General features: G+C 34.3%; 1 protein-coding gene across 1 annotated transcript in view; it reads right to left on the bottom strand.

Moving 5' to 3' along the window:
• CFAP47 (cilia and flagella associated protein 47) overlaps nucleotides 1–13,646 on the bottom strand; it is a 463,486-nt gene that overhangs the window by 76,137 nt on the left and 373,703 nt on the right. Inside the window, exons 52-55 of the mRNA XM_054677051.2 lie at nucleotides 8,567–8,742; nucleotides 6,537–6,644; nucleotides 3,750–3,861; nucleotides 813–917 (exon numbers count right to left, since the gene is read on the bottom strand). Of these exons, the coding sequence (XP_054533026.1) occupies nucleotides 813–917; nucleotides 3,750–3,861; nucleotides 6,537–6,644; nucleotides 8,567–8,742 (501 nt within the window). The remainder of the gene's footprint in view (nucleotides 1–812; nucleotides 918–3,749; nucleotides 3,862–6,536; nucleotides 6,645–8,566; nucleotides 8,743–13,646) is intronic.

The following is a 13,646-nucleotide window of genomic DNA, read 5'->3' as shown; positions in this document are numbered from 1 at the left end:
TTGTAAGCTCCTTGATGTCTTCTAAGATATAAAGTACATTCCTCCATTTGCATTCCTCCCCATGAACATTTGAAGAAGTAAAAATAATATAAATGGTAAAATTTTACATAAAATTTTAATTGGTAGTAAGAGAGTTAACAATCACTTGGCTAACTAAGTAGCTGTGAAAAGTAGACATGAAGATGAGTTGAAACCAGATTATCCTGGATTCAGGTCACACCTCAACCTTTTACTGGCTGCCTGATTTTAATTTCTCTGTGTCTCAGATTCCTGATGCATAAAGTAGGATTGATAACAGTACTTCCATTATAGGACTATGGTGAGAATGAATTGGGATAATTCTTAGAATGATATGGGACATATTTAGAGATTGTCAAAAGCGAAAAACTATTGTTTTTAAAAATTAATATTTAGGAACACTGTTCAGATGAAATGCAGTGGAAAAAATAACAAATATTTACAAATTGCACTCTATATTTTATATTTAAGTTTATGGAAAGTTGAGTAGTAAAACTCAAGTCAGAAAATTAACATAAATGCCAGTGATTTGATATGTACATTGAAATATCTGTGTTTTAAATCTGGGTATATATTTGTCTTTATTCCACTGATCTATGTATTTAAAAATACCTTCTTCAGATGTCTGCATGTACATAATGCATATTTTATTTTACAAAAATCATTTAATTAACTTATAATTAACTTGTTTTACTTGTAAAATATGATAATTGAGTGAATGATGAATTATATTTATTTATATATTGATTTAAAATTTAATTAACTTGGTTTGGTCCAAGAATACTCTATCATACCTGAGTACAGTAGAAGTTGATGGAAGCTTGATGATCAGCCCTTCCAAGTGCAGAAGGATAAAAGAGAACAGGTAATTCTGTGGTGGAGTGAGGAGATATGATCAGCTGTGTAAATGGAAAAAGCAAAGGGGGAACAAAAATTAATACCCAATTGGCTTGAGTTGGTATCTTTGTGTACTAGCTATATGCAGGGTCGATGTTTGTGTGATTAATGTGTTGTCTTGCACACATTATCTCTTCTCAGTATGCCTGCTCCTTGAATATTGTTCAAAGGGCCCATGTTAAACCGTGTTTGGGGGTGATCACATCATGTTCTTATCCAAGATAATCACCACTTGGAGGACTCATTCTGTACAAGGAAGTCAGGGTTAATTTTTAAAGCTCAGTTCGAACCTTCAATAAAAGACATATACACTTTATGTAAGATCCCATAGCATATTGCCCATCCCAAGGTACATGTCAAACCACCAGTAACTTAATTTGTTACTTTTGTTCATTTCAAAAGAAATGAACTGTTTCTAAGCAAAGGTGTAAGACACGCTTCTTTAATGTGCAAGGAAATTTTCCTCTTCCTCCTACACATTCAAGGTGTGACCTGCTAGGATAACTTGAGTCTGTACAGTATTAGTTTAAGTTACTTCTTTAGAGACTGTGAAAGAAGCCAGTGACTCCATCACAATATAATAAGGGCTTGAGTATATTATGTAATCAAAATGCTACACTGGAAATAATTTAATTTGAAGATAAACACTTACAAAATGATAGCATGAGTGGCACATGTATGAAAAGGAAGTCTATTATTTTACACTAATATATTTTGCCAGAAAAACTTTGAAAAGGCAAAATTACAATTAAGCAGTATCTTTCAATCCTTCTTGAATACAGCAGTTGATGCCCAATAAACTGTGATAATTATTTATGAAATGCAAATGCAAACTAAATTTTATATTTAGAACAGAGTCACCTGTTTATTACACAATTGTAGTTTATCTACATCTAATATGTTTATCTCAGGCTGGCTTGCTCTCTGATATCTTGAATGTTTCAGGATTATCAGTTAATATACACTTTAGGATTATTAATTAATTTCACTGTCAGACTTAGCAAAAATAATAAGTAAAATTGCATTTTATATAGTCTTTCAACTTAGAAAATTTGGAAAAATAGTTTATTCTCTCCATGGATATAAATAGATGGATATTTCTCTCTATATATTTTTCATTTATTATCATTACAATTAATGTGTGCTCCTATTTGTTTTCTAAAATGTGATAGTATTTTTCTCATAAATAGCTTTTTGAGTTGTCTTCTAATATTAGAGTTAATTGCATATTCAGTGCTCAATAATGTTTGATAAATGAATAGAAGAATTAATGGACTAGAAAGCCATGGTTGGAAATGTTAAAACAGAGTTTATATTCTTGATTATGTAATGTAACTTTGGATGTGCAAAATATTACATTTATTTTCCCTTGGACCACAGATTAGACTGTTCTCTAAAAGTAGAGATATAAAGGATACAAAAACACCACTTTCTAATGAGGAATTTCAGTAATATATAAATTATATCCTGAATATCAGACTTCATATAATTTATGGAAAAATGTGGTATTGAATGATATAATAATGTGTGTACACTTTAATATACGCTTTCTAAGATTAAAGCATATACACCAATTTTAGCAATATAGTAATTAGTGATTTCTAATTTGACATATTATGATAGCTAAGAACTACTTTTATATCATTACATAAGTTGGCAACCAGTAACTGACAAGAGACAGATGTTAAGATATAAATAAATCAAAGTGTAGATTTGTTAAACAATCGTTAAACAACAAATAGTAAAAGCCTTTATTTAAATACTACATCTACTAGCAGGGCTTCATGATTTACTTTGAAGTCCCTTGATAAAAACAGTCTATTGTAATTATCATTTTGATGGTTACCTGAAAGTAGGACACTCACTGCAAATAAATGGTGTCCTATGCTTTAGAAACAGAGATAGTCATGCTAAACCTTAGGATCTTATTTTGTAACTTGCAGGAAGGAGAAGAGTGATTTAGTATCGGAAGGAGAAGAGTGATTTAGTATCATTGACTGGACCTAGCCTCTGCCAGGATCTAAGAATGAGAAAGTTGGGCAGAGAAAGAAGCAGAGAGGGCTAGAGTTGTCAGCATTGTCTCAAAGTGTGTGTCTGTGTCAGGGGTGAGGAATGGGGGATGGGCAAGAACTCAGGAAAGGCTAGAAAACAACTGGTCCCTTGGAACCCTGGTAACATATAATGACAATAGAGTTAATAATCATAATACTGGAAACTATTACAAAAACCGATTACTAAAATGGTGAGAAAGAAAACGCAACCAATTTATTAGAATGAAGTAATCATGAGCATGACTCTAGCATATATAATTTTAAAAATTTATATTAACATGATATTGTTTTGTCAATAAATTAAAATTCAAGGGGAGAAGTATATAAAAGAAAATCCTTTTTTTTTTTTTTGATTACTTTTGGAGACAGAGTCTCGCTCTATCGCCCAGGATGGAGGGCAGTGGCACGATCTCAGCTCACTGCAACCGCTGCAACCTGGGTTCAAGTGATTCTCATTCCTCAGCCTCCCGAGTAGCTGGGATTTCAGGCACGTGACACCATGTCTGGCTAATTTTTGTATTTTTAGTAGAGACGGGGTTTCACCATGTTGGCCAGGCTGGTCTCAAACTCCTGGCCTCAAGTGATCTGCCCGCCTCAGCCTCCCAAAGTGCTGGGATTACAGGCATGAGCCACCCCGCTGGGCCTATAAAATTCAATTCTTAAATTTTAGAAATTTAAATCCTTAGTAATAATTCAAGTGATAATACTCCACCAGTGTCCCAAAATCAGAATTGGAAAATGATCTAGCAGCAGTAAATTTCATGGCTCTCTGAATTTACTTACTTGTGATTTTCTGTTAATATCCAGGACAAAATTTTCAGGATTACTGTTTGTTGCTTGCAATTTTAAGGTTTCATGCGTACAATTAACTAAAGGAATGATCTGAGTGACATGCCTAGGAGAAAAAAAAAGCTAGTAAAGTTGCTGGTATTCATAAACTTATTTAGTGTTAATTCCATAAACTTAATGACCCCTAGGATTAAAATATGTCACCCCATAAGATATATTGAAGTCTTAATTCCTAGTACTTCAGAATGTGATATTATCTGGAAATAGAGTCACTGCATATGTAACTAGTTAAGATAACGTCTTACTGGAGTAAGACAGGCCCTTAATCCAGTATGACTGGTGTCTTTGTAAATAGAATCATGTGAAGATACACAGAAGATGGCCATATAACAGTGGAAGTAGAGATTAGAGTGATATATCTCAAGTCACAGAAAGCCAAACGTTGCTGGCAAGCAGAAGAAGCTAAAAAAGACCAGGCACAGTGGCTCATGACTGTAATCCCAGTGCTTTGGGAAGCTGAGTCTGGAGGGTCACTTGAGGCCAGGAGTTTAAGACAAGCCTGAGCAATACAGTAAGAACCTGTCTCTACAAAAAATTTAAAAAATAGCCAGGCATGGTGGCTTGCCTGTAGTCCTACATACTTGGGAGGCTGAGGCAGGAGGATTGCTCTAGCCCAGGTGTTTGAGGCTGCAGTGAGCCATGATTGCACCACTGCACTCCAGCCTCAGTGACAGAGCAAGACCCTGTCTCTAAAACATAGAAAAAAAGAAGAAGAAGAAGTAGAAGCTAAAAGAGGCAAGGAATTATCCCTTACAGGTTTCAGAAGGAGCATGGTCATGGTGAACCCTTGAGTTTAAACTTCTAGCCTCAGAACTGTGAGACAATACATTTTTGTGGTCTTAAGCCACCCAGTTCATGATGCCTGTAATGGCAACCCTAGGAAGCTAATATAATGACTTCTTTTAGTTTCAAACTCAAAATAATTATGTATGAACTAATGACATTTTAATCCTTGGTTCTCTATTTTTGAGACCTAATGTTATCCCATATTAGATATTAGAATATATTCCAGTTTTAGGAATAATGTTTACTTATTGTTTTATAATGCTAAATCCAGCCAAAAAAGCTAACACAGTCTAGTCGTAATAACAGAGTGATAAATGCACGAAGTTTTCATTGAGAACATTAACAAGATCCAAATTGATGATGAGTAAATGCCCAAAATATGTGACTATTTATGCTCTAAACAAATAATAAATGAGTGTTCATAATTCTCAACTATCAATTCTAATGGTTTTTAATGTACAGCATCCAGCTTGTCATCTTCATTCTTTCTGTAAAGTATAACATAATAACATAATTTTATCTATGTACGTTTTTCATATCTCTTTACTGTTTCTTGCTTACAATATAGAGTAATTAAGATTAAAATATTTAGGTAGCAAATCTGTAATAAAAAGAATGGAATCATCACCATACATATATTGTTTTTCACAATGTCATGGCCCTGTGACAGAGGAAAATTAGGTAATATGTGCTGAGCAGAATTCAGTTCATAAATTCAAATTATATAATTCAAATAAAGCACCATTTTCTTGTTTTTATATAAAGTATATGTATAAAATGATTCACCTTAAAAAGAACATTATATGTCAGTTTTGTGATTCTAGACTACAAATTTAACAAGTCTCTGTAAATCATGAATTTGTTCTTTCACCAGGGACATATGAAGAAATTCAATGAAAATAACCAAAACTTCATTAATTATAGTGAATAAAATACACTAAAAATCATGACAGATTTCCCATCATTTTTTGGTAAGCATCTGCTTCGTATATTACCAATTTCCCAAGTTTTCTCATACACAATACCTTAGAAAAATAGGAATAAAATATTTTCATACTAGATATCTATGCTACTGTAAGAAAAAAAATTTCAAATGTCATTGTTTTGGCTAAAGAGCTGGTACTGGAAGAATGCAACACTCTTTTGATGTGATAAGGGAGAGAAATTAGTTAAAAGGCACTAATTAGCTCACTACGGTGTATACTCTTTAAAAGTAGGGATTATGCCTTGTTTACCCCTATTTACCAGCACCAAACTTGATAAATAGTAGGAACTCAACTACCTAAATAGGAATGGTCATATCTCAAGGGATCACGGCATTAACCCACTGACCAAATGTTCACAGTTGTTCATTGCTTACCTCTGCTTCACCTTGAGGAAAGTTTGCCAGGTTTCTCTCCTTCCCACCAGCCCCTGAACTCTGCTTGTCCCTAAGCCTAAACAAGCATGCAGACACACAAAGTAACATGACCCTTTGTCAGCTTCTCCTGGGAGTTAGCTGACCACAGTAAAACTCTTTTCCTGTTAGACATCACTGGCCATTTTCCCTTGCTTGTCCAGCTTTCCCTCCAAAGATTCTGTCTATATCTGCTTGACCTTCCTTTACTTTATAAAAGACGATCTTTTTTCTGTTTGATTTTGTAAACCCTTGTAGACTTCTAAGATGGGAGTCTTTCCCTATTGCAATGGTCCCTTTTTATCCCTTGTAATAATCCTTTTGAATAACACTCTTTCCTTGCTAAGTCCTGATTTGTTTTTATTTGACAAGTTTTCCACAGGGTAGTTTACATATCAAACCTTCCCTAGGGGAAAAAAATTCAATGACTAAAGATATATTTATTCTTTATTTTAGAAACTGAATGCATTATAACAACATTGTAATAGATTAACTATTTTTCTTGCAAGCAATAACTTTATCTATTAAGTAGAACTTACTTGCCAAGGTCGCACTGTATTTCTGGCATTGTGGTTGGTTTTGGTAATTCAATAGTTAACTTCAGTAAATACCAGAACTCTTCAGCCATTTCAGGCTGAAAAATAATGCTGGTGGAGAGAAATACACAAAATTTTGTCAGCAGTTTTAGTTTGTGTAATAAATTGGGCAGAAGTAGTATACCCCAAACTAGTATAAACAGTTGGTTTTAAATACAACATTTGACAACTACTCTGTAACACATACTACTCTTTTTGTAGATGTATTTTTAATTCTTCGTTTTTGGTTGAGAAAATCACTTCATTATTCAAGAAAAGCAGTGTTGTTGTCATTAATATTTGTTTAATAAATGCCTGTTGGATCAATAAAAATGTTTAAACATGAGTATTTTAAATATCTTGCAGAAGGTGGAACAGTAAAAGCCCTGCTTTTTAACTGTGACTAAGTCAAATTTAGTTTTAGTTGAATGCATGTGCATTTTCATGTGAATGCTATCAAGTGACATATAGCTCTAGAGAACTTCCTTTATGATCAGCACATCCTCAACTCCCAGAGAAGCAGAGCTTGTGACAGTCTAAACAAGTATAACTGGGGACCGGGCGTGGTGGCTCATGCCTGTAATCCCAGCACTTTGGGAGGCCGAGGCAGGCGGATCACGAGGTCAGGAGTTCGAGACCAGCCTGGCCAATATGGTGGAACCCCCGTCTCCATTAAAACACAGAAAATTAGCTGGGTGTAGTGGCGGTCACCTGTAATCCCGGCTATTTGGGAGGCTGAGGCAGGAGAATCGCTTGAATCTGGGAGGCAGAGGTTGCAGTGAGCTGAGATCACGCCACTGCACTCCAGCCTGGGCGACAGAGTGAGACTCTGTCTCAAAGAAAAAAAAAAAATAAGTATAACTGGGATGGTATCTCAGCTCTGTCATCTTTTATTTGTGCAGTCTTGAAAAAGTCACTTAACTTTTTGAGCTTCAATTTTCTCATTTATAAAATAGGAGGAATCAATCTTACCTCTTACAGTTACTATGAGAATTTTATGTTTATATATGTAAAATACACGCCCCAATGATGATAACAGAGTAGGCAGACAGTAAGTATTGGCCAAAAATTTTTTTAATGTATGCTGATAAAGAAAATTCAAGATTCAGTATATGTTCACAAAGCTTGTGCAGTCATATTGGGGCAAAAAGACCAGCCCATATTTCTAATAATAATTTTTTCAGAATAGTATCTTTCATGTTATATTCTTATTTTCATGCTTCACAGAATAATAATTTTTGTCCTTTAAAATTTCACAGATGTATTCATTTATTTACTGACTCATTAAAATAACAATTACTGGTTTCTATTGTAGGATACTGCACTTGAAGCACCAATAAGAGTTATTCTGAAGGATGTTACATTAAATAAAATATGCCAGGCACAGAAAGACAAATTTCACTTATATGTAGAATTTTTAAAAATTGAACTCAGAAGCAGAAAGTATAATGATTATTGTTACCAGGCACTGGGAGGTGGAGGGGACACAAACTTTGGGGAGAGACTGGTCAACGGATGCAAAATTTCAGTTAGCAGAAATAAGTTCAAGATATTTATTGTAGGACATTATGACTGTAATTAATTACTTTAATTCCTTTATGTCCTCCAAGTGAATTATTTGTATTTAAGAAGAAAAATATATAAGTTAATTTTCATCAAGAAAATTGAAAGTTTAATCCCTAGTCCTCATGCAACTGTTTTCATTTGTTCAGTTTTTGCATCCATAAAGATTTACTTAGTAAAAAGTGAAGTGAAAGGGGATAAAAGGAGAAATGTAGAAATTATTTAATTTGATATTCTGATAAATACTATTTTTGCACTGAAGCAAGCAAAAGCTAACTCTAAGTCAGTACATTTTTTCAGGGACTAGTATTAAACAAAGTTAAAACTATGAGCAAGTGTAATTTTAATGATTATAGTATAAGAAAAAATAAATTTTAAAGGTTAATTTCTAAGGATCAACAATGAAATATAATGCCACACTCAAACCATACCTTTCATCGCTGTAGCCTGTAGTTGCTGGAGAATACCATACAATATATTTGGTGCACTGTAGTGGACTCAGGATAATTTCATTATCCCCATTAAGGGCAGCACTCGTTAACTGCACCTCTAAGTGAAGACCTCTATCTTTTGGATTAGAGAGAGGTATTTCAATGCAAGTGCTGTCCTAGAATTATACAACAAATATGTAATCAACTTTTAGTGTCAGCATGGAGTCATTATACTATGAAAGGAAATGTAAAGGAAATTATTACATAATATAAGGCCATTTGTTTTATTTTTTTACCTTGATACACTATTGAATATATCTCACTAGCTTTGAATCTCTTATATGTTTTCTTTCATTAGCCTTGATAAATTGTAACCTTATTTTTTTTCAACAGCAAATACCACACAGAGATCCATGTAACTAAATGGATGAAAACTATTTGTAAAATTACATTTAAAATATATTTTTCACTGGTATCATTATTTCTATGAGGTCCATTTTTCAGTGTTTACTCTAGGAATGGTACTCAAACTTTATTGCACATAAGAATCACCAGCAGAGTCTGCTAAAAGACAGATTTTTTTTTCTTTTATTATTATACTTTAAGTTTTAGGGTACATGTGCACATTGTGCAGGTTAGTTACATATGTATACATGTGCCACGCTGGTGCGCTGCCCCCACTAACTGGTCATCTAGCATTAGGTATATCTCCCAATGCTATCCCTCCCCCCTCCCCCCACCCCACAACAGTCCCCAGAGTGTGATGTTCCCCTTCCTGTGTCCATGTGATCTCATTGTTCAATTCCCACCTATGAGTGAGAATATGCGGTGTTTGGTTTTTTGTTCTTGGGATAGTTTACTGAGAATGATGATTTCCAATTTCATCCATGTCCCTACAAAGGACATGAACTCATCCTTTTTTATGGCTGCATAGTATTCCATGGTGTATATGTGCCACATTTTCTTAATCCAGTCTATCATTGTTGGACATTTGGGTTGGTTCCAAGTCTTTGCTATTGTGAATAGTGCTGCAATAAACATACGTGTGCATGTGTCTTTATAGCAGCATGATTTATAGTCCTTTGGGTATATACCCAGTAATGGGATGGCTGGGTCAAATGGTATTTCTAGTTCTAGATCCCTGAGGAATCGCCACACTGACTTCCACAATGGTTGAACTAGTTTACAGTCCCACCAACAGTGTAAAAGACAGATTTTTATCCATCTCTCCCCCACAGCCTTTCTTCATCCCAGAGATTCAGTAGCTCTGGGATGGGGTCTGAAATTTATATTTCTAAAAAGTTTCCACATGATGCTGCTGCTGCTGCTGATCCAAAGGAAACACTTAAAGTAGCAACGTATCTTAGCATCAAGTAGCAGGGACAATCTAAACTAAAAAGTCAAATTATGTTGATGATACATCTTTCTGTTTAGATTTCTTCCTTCTGTTCTTGTTCGTCCTGTCCTTCCCCCAAGGTACATTGTCTTAGCCCTGGAAGGCACTCTTTAAGTTCTAAGATATTTCCTGATCCTCATACTGACCCATCCTGGCTAATGACTTATAAAGCATCCCATTTCAGCCATGATCTCCACTACGTCAAAAGCTATAATTGAAGCAAATGTAGTAAAGATAATTAGTAGACAGGACACATCTCAATTTTAACAAATTCCAGTTGCCTAAATGTTTTAACCTAAAGAAATGGAGAAGGTTGAGCATTTCAATTATAAATCAAAGCTTGGTAATAAACGTACTTTAGAACATGGAGCTGTTATGAAACTTATCAAATCATGTTACAGGGGTGACAAAAAATTCTTACTAAGCTTCTGGGAACATATCTTCAAGGCAGATATTACAGCTTTGTCTATGGCTGTTTCAGAGGACCTAGCTCAGAATATTTGCCTGATCACCTCTAATAAATAAATGAGTTGGAAGGATGCTACATTTTAGAGGAATGGAAACAACATTTAGTGTGGTGAACAACATCTGGTGAAGAAAGATGGAAACTAAGAATATATACAAATTAACAATTAGATTAGAGCAGATATCACTTATTAGAAATCAGTGTTGATTATAAATGCAATGAAAAATAGTCTTCTACAATGGTTTCAGGAGACATTAGAATTATGAATTCTTAAAATAAGTGGGCATTTAAACTTCTACAGCAAAATATTCAACGCTCATAATTATAAAGAAGGAAAAATAAAAGTGTAAAATGTAAAATACTGAACAGTGACTAATTTCCTGGGTAACCTGGCATATTTTATAAAGTTGATAGAGGACTTGGCCTCTAAATAATTTCCAATGGTCAAAAATAACAACAACTAGAAAAAAGGGTATGCCAAGGTAACACATACTATCAACCCAATATGAGCCTAGAGATTTTACTCAGGGCATAAGACAGAAGATGGAAATGACACATTTGGCCTAGACATTTGTCCTGGTCTACTACTCAGACATTATTCAGAGAAGATCAGTGTCCATTCAACAGAATGCTATAGCCTGTCATAGAAGTAAAAATGCTAGAATCTAAACCACTGAGTTTCAAAATGTTTTAACCACAACCCACAATAATTTGTTTTATATCACAATATGGTTCACATACGCATATCACAAAAGTTTTACAAAACAATCCCTGCATTTACCACATGTAATATTTTCTGATACTTTCTACTACATTTTATTCTATTCTATTTCCCACTCACATGTTGAGCCACTCACATGTTGTGACCTACACATTAAATTTAGATTTAGACTCTGGTCTAAAGAGGAATAAATATTGAAATATAGAACTACTTGAAGTCTTATTACATATATAAGTCTTGAAAACAAAATGAAACAAAATCACATTAAACCTACTATTTTCTCTGTAAACTACAACCTATCTAACAAGACCATGCTTTCGTGGTACAAAAGTGTCATAATATTCTACAGTTGGCCAGATCTTAAGAGTGGGAGATACGGATGGTGTCTATGGAGTACTTAAATCACAGCTCCTCCTTGGCATCCTTGCAATATCCATGGCAAATACTATTAACTGATCATTTCACTCTTATTCAGTAGATCTGGACACATCCTCAAAATCCTTTACAGAGCAGCCTTCCAGAGAGCAATTGTTGAATGCTTAGTGCTACCAGTACTGCAATCTCTTGAAAATCTCTGGAATCAAATTATTCAGAGTTTTGAAAATAGCAAGACTCAATAGAAATAAATGTTTCACTATAGTCAAAAGCTTTAAGTTTCTAATTAACTGTACTATATTTCTAGGATGGTAGAAAGTATCTCAAATGTAACTATAATATTACAAAAATGATTTCTAAATTACATTATTGTTTGGATATTATTTTCTTCTAGGTTTAAACAGAAAAAAATCTTAAATGACACCTTTAACATAATGAATAATTTGTATTTTAAATATCCACCTGCCAAAATATCTTCAAAATTTTAGGGAAGATTACTTTTCTAAATATCAATATTTCTTAAGGTTGTAAAATTACATTTTTAAAGTATTTGATATGTTCACTAAGTTAAAGAGAAGAAACTTACGTTATCCATCATTTTATAAGAGGATCAAAATTCATGTTTATTCTTGAAACAACTTTCTTAGGTTAGCTATATGATTACAGAAATGCATAACCATTTTGAGAAAATAACATACAAAATAAAACATTAAGATTATATTTAAAACAAGATTAATTGTTTTGGCTAAGTTATCCTGCCACCTCCCATTCCATTTTATTTTATAAAGAACTCTTACTAAATGAGAAGTACACAGTCCACTGAATTCTGTGAATACGCTATAAAAACGTTTGAAATACTTGGTTGGTGTCTGTTTTGCAAATGGCATATTTCTCCACTTTCATGAGTAGGCTTTTAAAGTGAATTTGTGTTCAGAATTAAACATAAATCAGTTTTGACTGATTTTTTCTTGAAACTCAAGTAAAACAGTAATGGCTGAACATTACATGATGACTTCTAAAGCCTTCTTTCATCTTCACATGCGCTCTTTTAGGTTTAATGATGGAAAGCATTATTTTATAAGGTATCCCAATATTTTTTCTGGCTGGTACTTAGAAATATTGTGGCAAACATAATGGCTGTTTAAAGAAATTGCTTCCATTTCTCAGACTCCTTTACAAGAGGACTAAACAATGCATATTTAATCCCGTGAAATACAAGTAAAAATTTTAAAACAGAAAAGACATTCACAGGATGCTGAAATTGAAAATAATTAAAACATTTAACCACTCATGTAGAAGTGGAATACTCTTTTAAAATATATAAAAACAGTTGTATTGAATTTTGCAAATTATAAAGCTTTTCAGAGGAAGTTTGAATACCTACACACTTTTAAAACGAATATTAGATATTTTCAGCATTTATATATATATTTATACACATACATATTTATTTATTTTTTATTTTCATTTTTATTTTTTTAGATGGAGTCTCGCTCTGTCGCCCAGGCTGGAGTGCAGTGGCATGATCTCGGCTCACTGCAAGCTCCGCCTCCTGGGTTCAGGCCATTCTCCTGCCTCAGCCTCCCAAGTAGCTGGGACTACAGGCGCCTGCCACCACGCCTGGCTAATTTTTTTTGTATTTTTAGTAGAGACGGGGTTTCACCGTGTTAGCCAGGATGGTCTCAACCTCCTGACCTCCTGATCGGCCTGCCTCGGCCTCCCAAACTGCTGGCTCCCAGTGCCAGAAGAGTCTAATTTTGAGGTATTTATAGAAATCTCAAATCAATCAACACTTTCTTCTCACATGCAATTGAAGTCTTCTCCTGATTCTTTCTGGCACCTCATCCTCACCCTCAGGCCTGTCTGGGAATTTTGCACACTGCCTGTGAGGAAGGAGGTAAACATGGCCTGCTCTTTTCAACCCTCTGCTCCAGCTTCCTCTCTTATGATCATGGTGCTGATGTGGCTGGCTCTTTCAGGTTGCAGGATGAAATGAGATGACAGGTAGAAGAACAATACCCACTTACTTAATTGGTGCTACCTGATCTTATCCAGGTGACTATATAAGTTCCTTTTGCCTTCTTCTATCTTGAATTACCCTCATGTAGACTCTCCTGGAGTC

Source organism: Pan troglodytes, chromosome X, assembly GCF_028858775.2.
Source record: "Pan troglodytes isolate AG18354 chromosome X, NHGRI_mPanTro3-v2.0_pri, whole genome shotgun sequence".
NCBI lineage: Eukaryota > Metazoa > Chordata > Mammalia > Primates > Hominidae > Pan > Pan troglodytes.
The sequence above is the reverse complement of the archived record's forward strand: the minus strand, read 5'-3'. Positions and strand labels throughout refer to the sequence as shown.